A 14,707-nucleotide genomic window follows, 5' to 3' on the forward strand; every position below is an offset into this window, starting at 1 on the left:
CGTATTCATGATCCATGGAACTAGTATTAATCTAATCTAATCTAATCTAATCTAATCAGATGATTGTTCCCCCGAATTTCTATATATAACTGTGTGGTTTAATCGTGAGAGTTTCCAAATCTTTTGAATGTTGCATGTAACATGTTTTGTACTAAATCAATGGTTGTGATCTACAGCTATACATTCTAAAAATTAATTGTTACTGCATTAGTTACACTTCTTTCTGCTTGTTAACCTCTTAGTTATAAGTCAGCATTTGAAATTTTACAAAAGAAGCCAACTGCTTTGGCATAGTATTGTTTATAGGGCATTTTATATAACAGTCACATCCTGTGTCGTTTTGTTTCCTTTTTCAACAACTGTATTGTTGAAAATTACTACTATTTTTGAGTTTGGTTTGTGATGCTGTTAATGACCATCAACTTGAGGTTGGGAGGAGGGAGGGGGGGCGAGCATGATGGGCATATGTTTACAGCAGACACAATGGAATCATTTTGTGAAATTTTAACACAGGTTTTTCTCTCATTAAAACACAAAAGCACTTTCCTGGACATTGTAGCATTAGTTCTTAAATCCTTGTAGAATAATAGATCCTGAAATTACAACAGAATTAGAAGGTTAACTTAAAGTTATTTGTTTAATGTTCAGAATAATACTGCAGCTGCCTCAATGCAGCCGTGTTTGCTTACTTTGATGCTATTCTCATGCAGTCAACCCCACTGCGGTAAAGTGATTGAAAGGTGGTGTGAAAACGGTATGTTGGGCGAGCTGCTGAGGGACCTGTACCAAAGTTAGAAAAAGCACTATCCTCTCCCTCTGACACTATCTCCTGCCAAGGAAGTACAAGATCTGTTAACACTTGTCCACTTGACTGTAGCAGGTCTACCAGCCCTGTACAGGGAAGGCAAGGGCCAGGGAGAACTCAAAGTTCTCCACTCATCCCTCTTGGGAGAACGGTGCTTGCCAAATCCATGTTATTTGATAAACCACACATGCCCCCTCCCCCTCCCCAAGTCATGTCAAATGGTGGGTACTGCCTAATCATGAGGATGGTAAAAACCTCAATCTCAAGGTACGCTGCACATCAATGAGATAAATGGCTGTTGAAGTCAACAATCATTAATGGACAATCTCTGAGGAACCTGCAACACCTCAGATGAGTAAAACATATCCAGGCTAGAGGGGCTTTGTCTGGGTGGTCCTCCTATCCCTAGCAGCTCATGGGATCACCATAGCGAATCATCAACATAAAAACCCACTCAATGCAATGGTGTAAAATCTGGAAGTAATGACACTCATTCTTCTAAAAAACTGAGGGAGGCTAGTCGTTCTGATAACCTGACTGTACTTAGTAGTGGGACTCAAGGAGCCATAAATCAGAATGTGTTCCTAGTGATCAACAGGGATGAGGGGATGTTAGAAAAAAATCCCTTTTCGATATTCATTCCTTGGTGGTACATTAAAATCTATTAAATGATCATGAAATGGTTCCCTGTTAGTTGTAACTAATGTGTCATAGTAGGTGGAATTTCTAAGGAAGTCAAAAAATATGGATGACCATTATAGTTGTTGAGATGCACGTCTCCCTCAACCCACACAAGGGTATGGTCACATGCCGTAACATTATGGACATGGATATCTCGGAACTGAAACAGAATGGGCGTCATAGAAGATGGTCAATGTTGAACACAGGACACAGAGAAATAGTGGGAAGACTGGTACTTTTATTGCAACCTTCAGTTCTTCATTGCTAGCTGAGAGCATCATGACAGGTTTCCTCCAAGATCAGAGTTAGACCTTACACAATTTGGCCACATAGCATTAGCTATGGAGGTGAAGTGATTTGCACAAAATGTGGAAAAGCAGCTCATGGATCTGGCAATGACGCCCATCTGCACCAACTGCTCTGGGAGACACCCATTCTTGAGCCAAGACTAACTAGTCTTCACCGGAGAACAAAAATTTAAGAAATAATAGTTTCAAAGCAGATCCCTTACCAGTAGCCAAGAAAAGATATAAGGTGATGAAACCCCCTGCCTTTGCCACTTCTTAGTCTTTCTTGGTGAAGAAACCTGTCTCCAAGGTAGATGCTTTAACACAAACTACGTCCAGTGAAACAGAGCCCACCATCAGCACCTCTACCCGACAAAGCAGACAGAATAAAGATATAGCAAACCTGCACAGCTGGGCATTGTTAATGAAAAAGTTAACTTTGCTAATTGTTAATCAGTTACTAAAAAAGGTAACCCCATTAAATGTTAAAGCATTACTTTACAGAAGATTTATTGGAAGTTAAAGTTAACTGTTAATTATTAACTCATAATAGTAAACATTGTGTTGTGGGTGTAATGAAACAAGCTAGTGAATCAAATGTATTATCACAGCTTAAATAAAAATGTTTTAGATGGGGAAGTTTAGGCAGCACATCATAGGCAAATAAAAAAATAGTTTAATCAATCATCTACATCTACATGGATACTCTGCAAATCACATATAAGTGCCTGACACAGGGTTCATTCAACCACATTCACAATATTCCTCTACTATTCTAATATCATACAACACACAGAAACAACGAACACCTATACCTTTCCATGTGGACTCCGATTTTCCTTATTTTATTATTGTGATCATTTCTCCCGATGTAGGTTGGCATCAACAATATATTTTCACATTTGGAGGAGAAAGTTAATGATTGAAATTTCACGAGAAGATTCTGCCACAAGAAAAGCCCCTTTGTTTTAATGATGTCCACCCAAAATCCCGTATCACGTCCGTGACACTCTCTCCCAGATTTAGCAATAATACAAAATGTGCTGTTTTTCTTTGAACTTTCTCGATGTACTCCGTCATTCCTATACAGTAAGGACCCCACACCACACAGCAGTATTCTAAAAGAGGATGGACAAGTGCAGTGTAGGCAGTCTGTTTAGTAGATCTGTTACATTTTCTAAGTGTCCTACCAATAAAACACTGTCTCTGGTCAGCCTTCCCCGCAGCATTTTCTGTGTTCCTATCCAATTTAAGTTGTTCATAGTTGTAATTCCTAAATATTTAGTTGAATTTACAGCCTTTAGATTTGACTGGTTTATCGAGTAACCAAAGTTTAATGGATTCATTTTAGCACTCATGTGGATGACCCACTCTTTTTGTTATTTAGGGTCAATTGCCAATTTTTGCATTGTACACGTATCTTTTCTAAATCATTTTGCAATTTGTTTTGATCTTTTGATGACTTTACAAGTCAACAAATGACATCATCATCTGCAAACAACCTACGATGGCTGCTCAAATTGTCTCTTAAATCATTTATTTAAATAAGGAGCAGCAAAGGGCCTATAACACTACTTTTGGGAACACCAGAAATCACTTCTGTTTTACTCAATAACTTTCCTTCAGTTACTATGAACTGTGATCTTTCTGAAAGGAAATAATGAATCCAGTCACATAACTGAGACGATATTCCATTAGCATGCAATTTCACAAAAAACCACTGGTGTGGTACAGTGCCAAAAGCTTCTGGTAATCTAAAAATATGGAATCAATTTGAAATCCCTTGTCAGTGGCACTCAACACTTCGCGTGAGTAATGAGCTAGTTGTGTTTTGCAAGAATGTTTTCAAAATCCATGTTAATTGCATGTCAATGGCCTGTTTTCTTCAAGGCAATTCATAATGTTTGAACACAATATACGTTCCAGAATCCTGCCGCGTATTGTCGTTAATGATATGGACCTGTAATTTAGTGGATTACTCCTATTGGTGTTACCTGTGCTACTTCGCAGTACTTGGGTATGGATCTTTTGCCAAACAAACAGTTGTATATTATTATTAAGTATGGAGCTGCTGTATCAGCTTACTCTGAAAGGAACATAACTGGTATACAGTCTGTTGTTATGAATGTTAAACCACATGAGAATAAAAATACAGCAGAATCATATAGTAACGGACATGAGGTGCATATTTCTCTTAAGGGACGTCCAAGAGCAAGGCTCATTTAGGAGACAAAATATCTTTATCCACAGAAAAAAGTCGTTTGACTGCAGCACTCGAGGGTGTAGGAGTATTACATTTAATAAATAAATGTACTAAAACATGCTCCCCAAGAAATACTGCATTGCTGAATGAGTCTTTTGATTTCATGCCCAGCCACATTTTCACTAGACTCTGGGCTTTACTTTTTACAGATGTGATACACTTGGCTTCCCTATAGATTGTTGTTAGAGCTGGACTCCAATTCCACAATTTAGTTTTCACAGTCAATCCACTAGCAAAAAGTAGTATTTAATGTGAACTTGGTAAACAAACAACAAAAGACAGTCAATACCCAGTTATTCCAGCTTGCACTCGATTGTTCACATCAATCAAGTGCACCACAGCATAGCAACACATCTACATGACCCAAATGTGTTGTGCAACCCAATTAACTGTTGTGGCAATGGCCTTGCCACAGCGGATACACCAGTTCCCGTCAGATCACCGTAGTTTAGCACTATCAGGTGTGGTCGGCACTTGGATGGGTGACCGCCTGGGCCACCATGTGCCGTTGCCATCTTTTGGGATGCACTCAGCCTTGTGATGCCAACTGAGGAGCTACTTGACCGAATAGCAGTGGCTCCGGTCAAAGAAAACCATCATAACGACCAAGAGAAGGGTGTGCTGACCACACACCCATCCTATCCGCATTATCAGCTGAGGATGACATGGCGGTTGGATTGTCCCAATGGGCCACTTGTGGCCTGAAGACGGAGTGCTAATTAACTGTTAATGGGCTCAAAGAAAGTTAATGGAATTTAAAGAGTCCATTCACATTTTTTTAAATTAAGTTGAAAATTAATCCGTTACTCGAAAAGTTAACTTTGTTAATTAATGATTCATTGATTAATAGTCTTGTGCCCAGCTATGCAACCCTGGCAGGCATGATGCAAGAGGAAGGGAAACATTCCATGATGAACATAGTGAAGGCATTCCAGAAATAGAGTGCCTTACAACTTCCCCTTTCCCCATCAACCTCAAAGGGGAAAGGAGCAGAGAAAAGATCACAACATTTGGGTCACAAGCTGCTCTGGGTGCCGTCAGATGTCATACTGGGATGTCTGACTGAAGAAGCTGTCATGAAGTTGGATTCTCATCACCAGACCCAGATGTAGCCCCTCCACAACCCACCGCTTTACCAGCCCCACAACATTCTGGCACAAAGAAAGCGATAAATTAAAACCATGAGCCAAGCATGACTTTTATACTGCAGTGGAATGTGAATGGATACAGGACTCATTTGAATGATACAGGACAGACCTTTTTGCCTCTGTCGCCAAGAGACTCATTTCAAACATACTGATGCACTGTCACAAGAGAGACAAACTTATTGGTGACTGGGCAAAAGGTAAGGTAAGAGTGTTTGTCAAGCACACATTCCACTCCTCTCCTGTGCACTTAACCACAATGCTATAAGCAGTGGCTGTCATGATAAAGGCCCGTCTTACTGTTACAGTGTGCTCTGTGTACCTGCCTCTCCATAAGGCAAGTGACAGTGAGATCCTCAAACAGCTTACTGCTGAACTGCCACATCCCTTTCTTCTCTTACGAGATTTTAATGCATACAGAGGGCTATGGGAATTCAACACAAAAATATCAGTTCTGACACAAGTTCATCTAAGGCCATATACCTCTTCTGCTCACCTGCCCCTGTAGATGCTAGTTAGTTAGTTATGTGTTCCATTGATCAATCTTGTGGTAACCATTATTATGTGGATTGCATCAAGTGCATAAGAAATGGACACATGGTTCAAGGATCAAGGTTTTTTCTTTTTCTTTCTCTTTTTTCTTCTTTATTTTTTTTTTAAAAAAAAGGAGACAAAGAGAGAGAGAGAGAGAGAGAGTTAAAATTTTTATTACCTATACCATTCCCTTAAATGGCACAAAATGCATCTTCTTTTTCTTGTGCCTTTGTCCAGCAATGTCACAGGGTAGGCAAGGTTAAGGTTGGACTTGGCATGGTTAATTTAAGAGGTGGCTGGATGCCCTTCCTGTTGCCACCTCTTTGAAGACAACACAAACACCCAGTCCCTGAGCGGAGAAAATCTCTGACCCAGCCGAGAATCAAATGTGCGCCCCTTGGCAAGACAGCCCGTCACACTGACCAGTTGGCTAATGGTGCAGACTATGGCACTAAATGCATATTGCATATATTATACCTATAAATTTATTTATTCCTATCCAAGAATTCATCTATGGCACAGAAGGAGTTGTCAAGGAGATATGCTTTCAATTTATTTTTGAAACTATTATTGCCATCTGTCAGACTGGTTATATATTGAAAAGTTTTACAGCAGCGTATTTACCCCTTTCTGTGCCAAAGATTGGTTAACTAGAGGGCAGTGTAAGTCTTTCTTTCTTCTGGTATTACAATCATGACTGTAACTGTTGTTTTTAAACTAGTCCACATTGTTGAGAACTTTCATTACTGAGTAAATGTAATGTGAGGCTGTTGTAAGAAGTCCTAACCTTTTAAACAAATGCTTCAAGATGTGTGACTATGAGGCCCACACATTATTCTTTCGAGGAGTGAATTTTTTTGCCTAAGTCTTGAGTTACCCCAAAATATTATTCTGTATGACATCAGAGAGTGAAAGTTTGCAAAGTATGTTAGCTTGCTAATTTCTATATTCTCAAAATTGGCAATTATTCTGATTGGAAAAGTTGATGAATCTAGTTGCTTTAGGAGATGCAAAATATTAATTTTCCAATTAAGATTCTCATCTATATGTACAGCCAAAAACTTAGTACGCTCTACCCTGGCTACTGACTTCTGTTGATGCGTTGTATTTACTGAAGGAACTGTACTCATTGCAGTAGAAAATTGGATGTACTGTGTTTTTTTCAAAATAAAAGCTGCCCAGTGGAGGTGAATGATGATATTCATGGAAGCGATCATTATCTCAGCTGAAATCATCTACTACATGGAGAAGATCCCAAAAGGAAGCCATGATGATGGATGTTCAGAAAGGCTGACTGGAAGCTCTGCAGCCATTTAGCTTCTTTCTGAACTTCATGAATATATCCAGGACTGTGTGGATCACATCACAGCTGTGATTCACCAAGATGCTGGTGCATTCAACCCCAAGTCATCATGACGCCTAGGAAGCAGCCTGTCCCTTTGTGAAATTATGAGTGACATTCTGCAATCAGGTACAGGAGGGCAACTATGTGAAGATCAATCATTAGCATACAGAGGTGAATCTTGCAACCTTCTGGATGGAAAGGGCAAAAGCAAGGAGAATAATTCGAGAGAGTAATCAGCTGTCTTAGCAAGAAATCCTGAATTACTCCTTCAGGAAATAGTAGGAATGGATAGGAAGGATTATTTTGTGCACTCATATTGTATGGCTGGAGACTCCATTTAAGTGCTGAAGAGGCTGTCATGGCAGCCTTTGAGAGTGAGGGAGCCAAGTGCAACCAGCTGCAAATGACGCCCTTTCATCTGGGCTGTATTCCAAGAACTGTCTGAGAAGACCAGCCTTGCTCACAGAATTTCAACGAAGTTCACAATCTGCAGCACTGTTCCCAGAACTGACTGTTGCCCCCTGGTTCCAAATTGAGTGAAAGGCTTGAACCAGATACTTTGGTCAGCTAGTCTGTGGCTTCCTACACTTGTGTTATAGTGTTGAGAACTGTAGGGTCTCCTAAACAGGTCATGGATGCTCTTCAAATCACAGGCTTTCCTCCATTTCATGCTTGACAAAAACTCATTACAGATTCTTGCAACAAAATATAAAACTCCATTCTGAACCTTAGACAAACACACAAAGTCTATTCAGAATTTAATTTTATTCGAGTATTATGATTTTGGTTTTGAAAATCCATCTTAAACTCATTCTTATTATTAAACACAAATACCATTAGGGACTAAATGTGTTGTCACATAAACATTAGAATAAAAAAGTCCTGCAAGATACTGCTGCAAGCTGTTTGGTTATCAACTGTACACAATGTAGGCCAGTTCACAATATGACTGGCATCCATACACAAAATTTAATTTGATAATTGTTGTATATGATTTATGATTCTTGAGAAGTGTTCTGAAATTCTGTATATGCTCACCAGTGTTGCATAAGGGCTGCTGGATGTGTATGGACTCGTCGCTTTATTCTGGCTGTAGTAGGTGGAGCCTGGCTGGTGGTAATTCTTCACCCCTGTGCCATTCACCAACACTGAGTGCACCGTAGGTGTGCTCGAGGGTTTCGTTGGCGTTGCTAGCATTCCTTTACAGAGAAATGCAGTTGTTGATATATACTGTATACTGGGAAAGTTTAGAAAAGGTAATTGTTTTAATCTGAACAAATGGAAACTCTGACAAGCCTTTACAAAAATGGGGGAGAAACAGTGAGTATTGAGACTTGATGTTCACAGGTACATCTCTCGTAAAAGTATACTGAATACAAATTCGCCTGAGGTCTGTACTATTTGCAGCAATTCCTTCACTAAGTATGTCTCCATTGGAAAATCTCAACAAAGTGCAATGTTTCATTTTTCCAGAATGATAAATAGAAGAATTGTGGTTTGCAGCTGACTGATTTTAAATATGTTCCCTGTTTCCTGACTGGAAGCCAGACAGTTCGTAGACAATAGGCAATCACTGGCAGCATTTAATGAAGATGACTAAGCCAAATGTCAAAGTATTGTACAGGAAAATATAATTAGGAACTAAAATAACAAAAATATGGAAAGGATAGATTGCTATTCCTCACATAAAGCAGTTATTGAATCACAGACAGGCACAAGAAGAATGCTAAAAGTAGAAAACACATACACATTCACACAAACACAACCAACCCACACACACACACACACACACACACACACACACACACAAGCACAACCAACACACACACACACACACACACACACACACACACACACACACACACCACAGTCAACCTCAAGTGCTGATGAAGGACATAGTCCAAAAGCTGAATTTCTAGCATTCTTTTTAGTTGTGCCTGTCTGCTAGTCAACTCCTCCTCTATTTGACAAGTAGCAGTCTATCCTTTCGATACTGTAATTAGGAACTTGGCTACATATCTATAAAGATTCCTTCTTAGAGTAGAAGTCTTTTAGTGGGCTGTGGGTCAAGTAACAAGGCCACGTGAAGAAGGAACAATACTCTACCTGTCCTATTGTCTCCTGGTTCCTGCAACACCTCTACATAGGAAACTGGGAAAATGCCTTTCCTGTTTCCTATACGACCTTCATACCAGTTTTCATCTACTCTTCGTGTCAGAACTACCAGTTCTCCTGCAAAGACAAAACGATATTGAACTAACTGTGGTCTAATGCAGTTTAAGAATTTGCTTGTGATTATGTTAATCCCATGACATTATTTTAAAGAAAATGGTTGTTGTTAACAATTAAAGGTCTTGTGGATAAAATTCTGTTGGTGAACAAGTAATAATACAGCAACAAAACCGAACTCCCAATAACTTTCAGAGTAAAATGCAGTATTTTACTGCTGCCACTGATCATTGTAATGAAAGTTACCACAACTCTGAGGTCTTCTTCCAATTTCAGATAGATAATTCAACAGTATGATTTTAACCACAAAGTCCAGGATGAAGAGCCACAAGGCCCTGCATTGGCAACAAAATTTTCAAGCACACGATAAAAAATAGAGGGTTTACAAGCATGAATTGAAAGTCATAACATAAAGTTTAAAGCTTTATAAGTTCATTTAAAGAAATGGCAGCTTCATGTATTTTTGTGGAATCCTCAATTTCAGTACTCTTTGCAAAGGAAGAAGATCAATGTAACACAAAATGAATATTTAAAAATATATTTGTAAAGTATTTGATCACCAAATTCCTTGTGACGTCAGACGGAAAATTTTATGACAGCAGAAAGTACAACAGTAATAGATTAGTGTAAGAGTTGCAAAATGGAACAACAAATGGCAGCTAATGTGTAAAGAAGAAGAACAGAGAGAGAACAGGAGAAAATAATGAGATCAGAAGATTTCACTAACAAAATGGAGAAGATATTAGTGCAATATGTAATGAAAAATGTGAGCAAGAGGCACATTAAGATGGTAGAAGAGATTTTTTTGATATCATATTTACTAAATATTTTGCACATCAAGGTGGAAATTTATAATTTATCTGTATTATGTTTAATTTTAAATTGACAGAATTGATACTGATCAATAAAACAACTGTTGAGAATGTTGCAGTCATTGACATATTGCTGCATGACAAAGATAACTTTGTCTGTTTAGATGATATACATACCTTTTACAAGAGACAACTCAAGATGTGTTTGTGCAATAAAATTGAATTTTGCCTTTGCCTGTCCTTCAGTTGGTTTCTTTGGCATTGTTCGAATTCCATCATAGGGTATTATCTGGGAAAATAAAAACAGGTTTGGATACCATATGTGACTTCTCTTATATGGTATACTATGAAACATACATGTCTTAGTTTCATCACAAAATCCATTAAAAATACTAAAACATCAAAGCAAATTCTCATTAGCTGTGTTCTTATAGTTTAAATTTAATCTAAAGCAAGCAATAAAAATATCATAAATAATCATTAATCAATTAATAATTAATGAGAGTATGAACAGTGACTAGATTACCCATATTCAATTTCTAGTAGATGAACTAACCTCTTTTTCAAATGGAATTCTCGTGGTAACACTCATTTTAGGAAAGAAGGTGGCACACAAAGATGAAAATGATCAGCTTACAAAAATTTTAATCTGACATAGAAAGTTCTGACAGAATGTAAATAACTTAGGAATTAAGGAAACAACCCAATGAACAGCAGAGGTGTTGAGTTGTCAACAGGTACATAAATAACTTCTCTGGCTTTTGGATAATTCGGTGAGTTGTTACCTTTACTCCTAAATTATTTTATACCTTTTTATTTCTTTTAACCACCTACTTCTGATACTGTTCCTCAGAAGTGGCTTCTAATCTCACTGCATGCCTTTGGACTATCGTCACAGTTGTGTGACTGGATTTGTGATTTCTTGTCAGAAAGTTCACGTTTCACAGTAATTAATGGAAAGTAACTGAGCTATACAGAAGTGATATCTAGTGTTCTCCAAGGAAGTGTTATAGGCCCTCTGCTACTCCTAATCTATATACATGTTTTAGTAGACAATCTGAGCAGCTCTCTTAGATTGTTTGCATCAGATGCTGTTGTTCACGGTCTGAGTCATCAGAAGATCAAAACCGGTTGCAAAATGATTTAGACAAGATATCTGTATGGTATGAAAAGTGGTAATAGACTCTAACTAATGAAAAGTGTGAGGTCATCCACATGAATACTTAAAGGAATCCATTAAATTTCAGATGCATGATAAACCCCACAAATCAGAGGGCTGTTAACCCTTCTAAATACCTAGGAATTACAATTGAGAACAACTTAAACTGGAATGATGCCATATAAAATGTGATTTGGAAAGCAAACTGTAGACTGTGTTTTCTTGGCAAGAAAACTTAAAAGAAGCAACAGATGTACTGAACAGACTGTCAATATTATACTTGTCCATCCTATTCTGGAGTATTGCTGCAAGGTATGGGATCTTTACCGGATAGTATTGGTGGCAGACACCAAGATGCTCAACTCAGGGCAGCTCATTCTATATTATCAAGCAATAGGGGGAGTGTGTCATGGATATGATATGCAAATTCAGGTGGCAACCACTAAAAGAAAGTCGTTTTTCACTGTGGCAAGATCTCTTCACCAAATTTCTGTCAAGGCTCCAGTCAATGTTAATCTTTAAAGATAATCAGAAACTGACTTGTCCAATCTGTGTATTGTATAAGTAACTATGCTGAGAGCTCAGAATATCTATTGCTATTCTAACAGACAACCAAAATATAAAAATTGTATTTATGAGATAAATTCATGTGCAAGTTCAAGATTCTTGAGTTTTCTGATGTACTTGATGACACGTCAATGAATACATGGAAGTGATATGTCTGGTGTTCCCCAAGGAAGTATTATAAATGATCTTCTACTTGCATTGCCAACTGAAAAGATACTTAAAAATATGACTAAAATAAAATTTTGACGAGACTCAATACAAATAATTCAGTATTTCTCAAAGAACTCCATAAACTATAAGAGTACTCCACTGAAGGGTATCTCACAGAAACTCTTAAATTTAATGTTTCCAGTTATTTTATAATTGTTATTAGCATGGTAATACAAAAATATTTCATAATTTTAAGTAATTTCATTGTATAGCACTTTAATAAAACGTTTGTCTTTTACTTCTTTCCATATCTTAGAAACTTCACTCTTTGGAATAGGACTATCATAACACAAGATACAACATAAAAAAGACTTGTGGTGTTCTTCTTGCCATAAATGTGTGTGTGTGCGTGTGTGTGTTTGAGTTGTGTTTACACACCTATAAGCTGTGTTCGAATCATTCCCCCTCCTATCTAGCATAGTATTCACCTTTAACCACTAGAATTAGAAATATTGCAGCATAGCAGCTGAGAACAATTTGCACAATATAACTAATAAGTAAAACAAATAATAAATAAAAGGTTTATTTGTCCATAGTAACTTTTACAGCCATGGATATATATATATATATATATATATATATATATATATATATATATATATATATATATATATATATATAAAGGGAAACATTCCACGTAGGAAAAATATATCTAAAAACAAAGATGATGTGACTTACCAAATGAAAGTGCTGGCAGGTCGACAGACACACAAAGAAACACAAACATACACACAAAATTCAAGCTTTCGCAACAAACTGTTGCCTCATCAGGAAAGAGGGAAGGATAGGGAAAGACGAAAGGATGTGGGTTTTAAGGGAGAGGGTAAGGAGTCATTCCAATCCCGGGAGCGGAAAGACTTACCTTAGGGGGAAAAAGGACTGGTATACACTCGCACACACACTCATATCCATCCGCACATACACAGACACAAGCAGACATTGAAAGTGTCTTTCCGCCGTCCACCGAACCTTCGTAACCTCTTAGTTCATCCCTCTGAAATCCCCAAACCACCTTCCCTACCCTCTGGCTCCTACCCTTGTAACCGCCCCCGGTGTAAAACCTGTCCCATGCACCCTCCCACCACCACCTACTCCAGTCCTGTAACCCGGAAGGTGTACACACTCAAAGGCAGAGCCACGTGTGAAAGTACCCACGTGATCTACCAACTGACCTGCCTACACTGTGACGCATTCTATGTGGGAATGACCAGCAACAAACTGTCCATTCGTATGAATGGACACAGGCAGACAGTGTTTGTTGGGAATGAGGATCACCCTGTGGCTAAACATGCCTTGGTGCACGGCCAGCACATCTTGGCACAGTGTTACACCGTCCGGGTTATCTGGATACCCGGATATATAAAAGGGAAACATTCCACGCAGGAAATATATATATATATATATATATATATATATATATATATATATATATATATATATATGAACATTAACAAGAGTTTAGAAATAAAGATAAATTATACACAACATTAAAAATCCTTGATGGAGTACAAACATTTATCAGCTAACAGTTGCTTTAATTTTGTATTAAATATGTTTCCATTTAACAGTTTTATGGTAAACGGAAACATATTTAAGACAAAGTTAAAGCAACTATTAACGTTTCTCAAAGCAGAAAATATCAAAATCAGCTTTACTCTCAGAGTACACTTTATATATTGGGCTTACCTCAACATAGTTGAGGGGGAAGAGCCCCACCATGGCGTTGTGCTCTCCCTCATACCAATTCTTGTCAATCTGTCTCCTCACGAATATGATGTCTCCTCGCCTGAAGCTGAGCTCTCTATATGGAAAAAAAAAAAAAAAAAAAAAAAAACAGAATCACAAATATGTGGTGCAATCATCCTTCATGTAGATGTTGACAGACAAATGGCTTGTATTATGGTCTCTTGAAAAAGTAGTGAATGTTGTGTGTGTGTGTGTGTGTGTGTGTGTGTGTGTGTGTGTGTGTGTGTGTGTGTGTATGTGTGTATGTGTAAGTTTCTGACTTATTGCAAGGATACATTAAGTACAGTTTTTTCTAGTTATTCACACATCTGTGTTAACACTGCAAATATTTCACAGCTCATGAAACAGAAACAGCATCATTCCATTTCAGTTATTTCTGTTCACATTGTGTTATGTGCACTTAAAATTAACACATTTCTTTAAAAAATGACGCTTCTGTAAGTGACTAAATTCCAGAACTGAAAATTTCTGTTATGTACATGGCAAGTGGCAGTGTTTGTTGCAAAACAGCATGACAAGTAGTAGTATGTTGTAAACAGGCCTATGTAGTTACAGATGTAAGCAACTGTTTTCTTCACAAAATATCAATATAATCAAGCAAATATTAAGCTACCGATCAAGATAAACAGTGATTATTTGAAAATATTGAGGAGGCAGCAGGTTTTTATTTTTTTCATTCAAATTGCTGGTTTTATTTCTAATGTAATAGGTTAAATTTAGATGGCTTAAGTATGAATATCTAGTATTATCAATTCTGTGCATGGATTAAGTTTCCAAGCTTTTTTCCTTTTGTCAATGTATGGCTTAACTCATTGTGCATTCTGGAAGGTTCTCATTCTTGAAAGGATCTACAGAACATATGAAATGAATGATTAAATGAAAAAGTTGGCAGCCCTGACAAGAGACTGTAGTAAAAGTTACCAC

General features: G+C 37.7%; 1 protein-coding gene across 8 annotated transcripts in view; it reads right to left on the minus strand.

The window, feature by feature from the left end:
• LOC124618523 (sorbin and SH3 domain-containing protein 1) overlaps positions 1 to 14,707 on the minus strand; it is a 935,475-nt gene that overhangs the window by 19,951 nt on the left and 900,817 nt on the right. For all 8 annotated transcript variants that reach the window (XM_047145356.1, XM_047145360.1, XM_047145359.1 and 5 more), the window contains 4 exons: positions 13,724 to 13,838; positions 10,279 to 10,390; positions 9,167 to 9,292; positions 8,099 to 8,259 (listed from right to left, as the gene is read on the minus strand). In XM_047145356.1, coding sequence (XP_047001312.1) covers positions 8,099 to 8,259; positions 9,167 to 9,292; positions 10,279 to 10,390; positions 13,724 to 13,838 — 514 coding nt within the window. The remainder of the gene's footprint in view (positions 1 to 8,098; positions 8,260 to 9,166; positions 9,293 to 10,278; positions 10,391 to 13,723; positions 13,839 to 14,707) is intronic.

Source organism: Schistocerca americana, chromosome 1, assembly GCF_021461395.2.
Source record: "Schistocerca americana isolate TAMUIC-IGC-003095 chromosome 1, iqSchAmer2.1, whole genome shotgun sequence".
In the NCBI taxonomy this organism is placed as follows: Eukaryota; Metazoa; Arthropoda; class Insecta; order Orthoptera; family Acrididae; genus Schistocerca; species Schistocerca americana.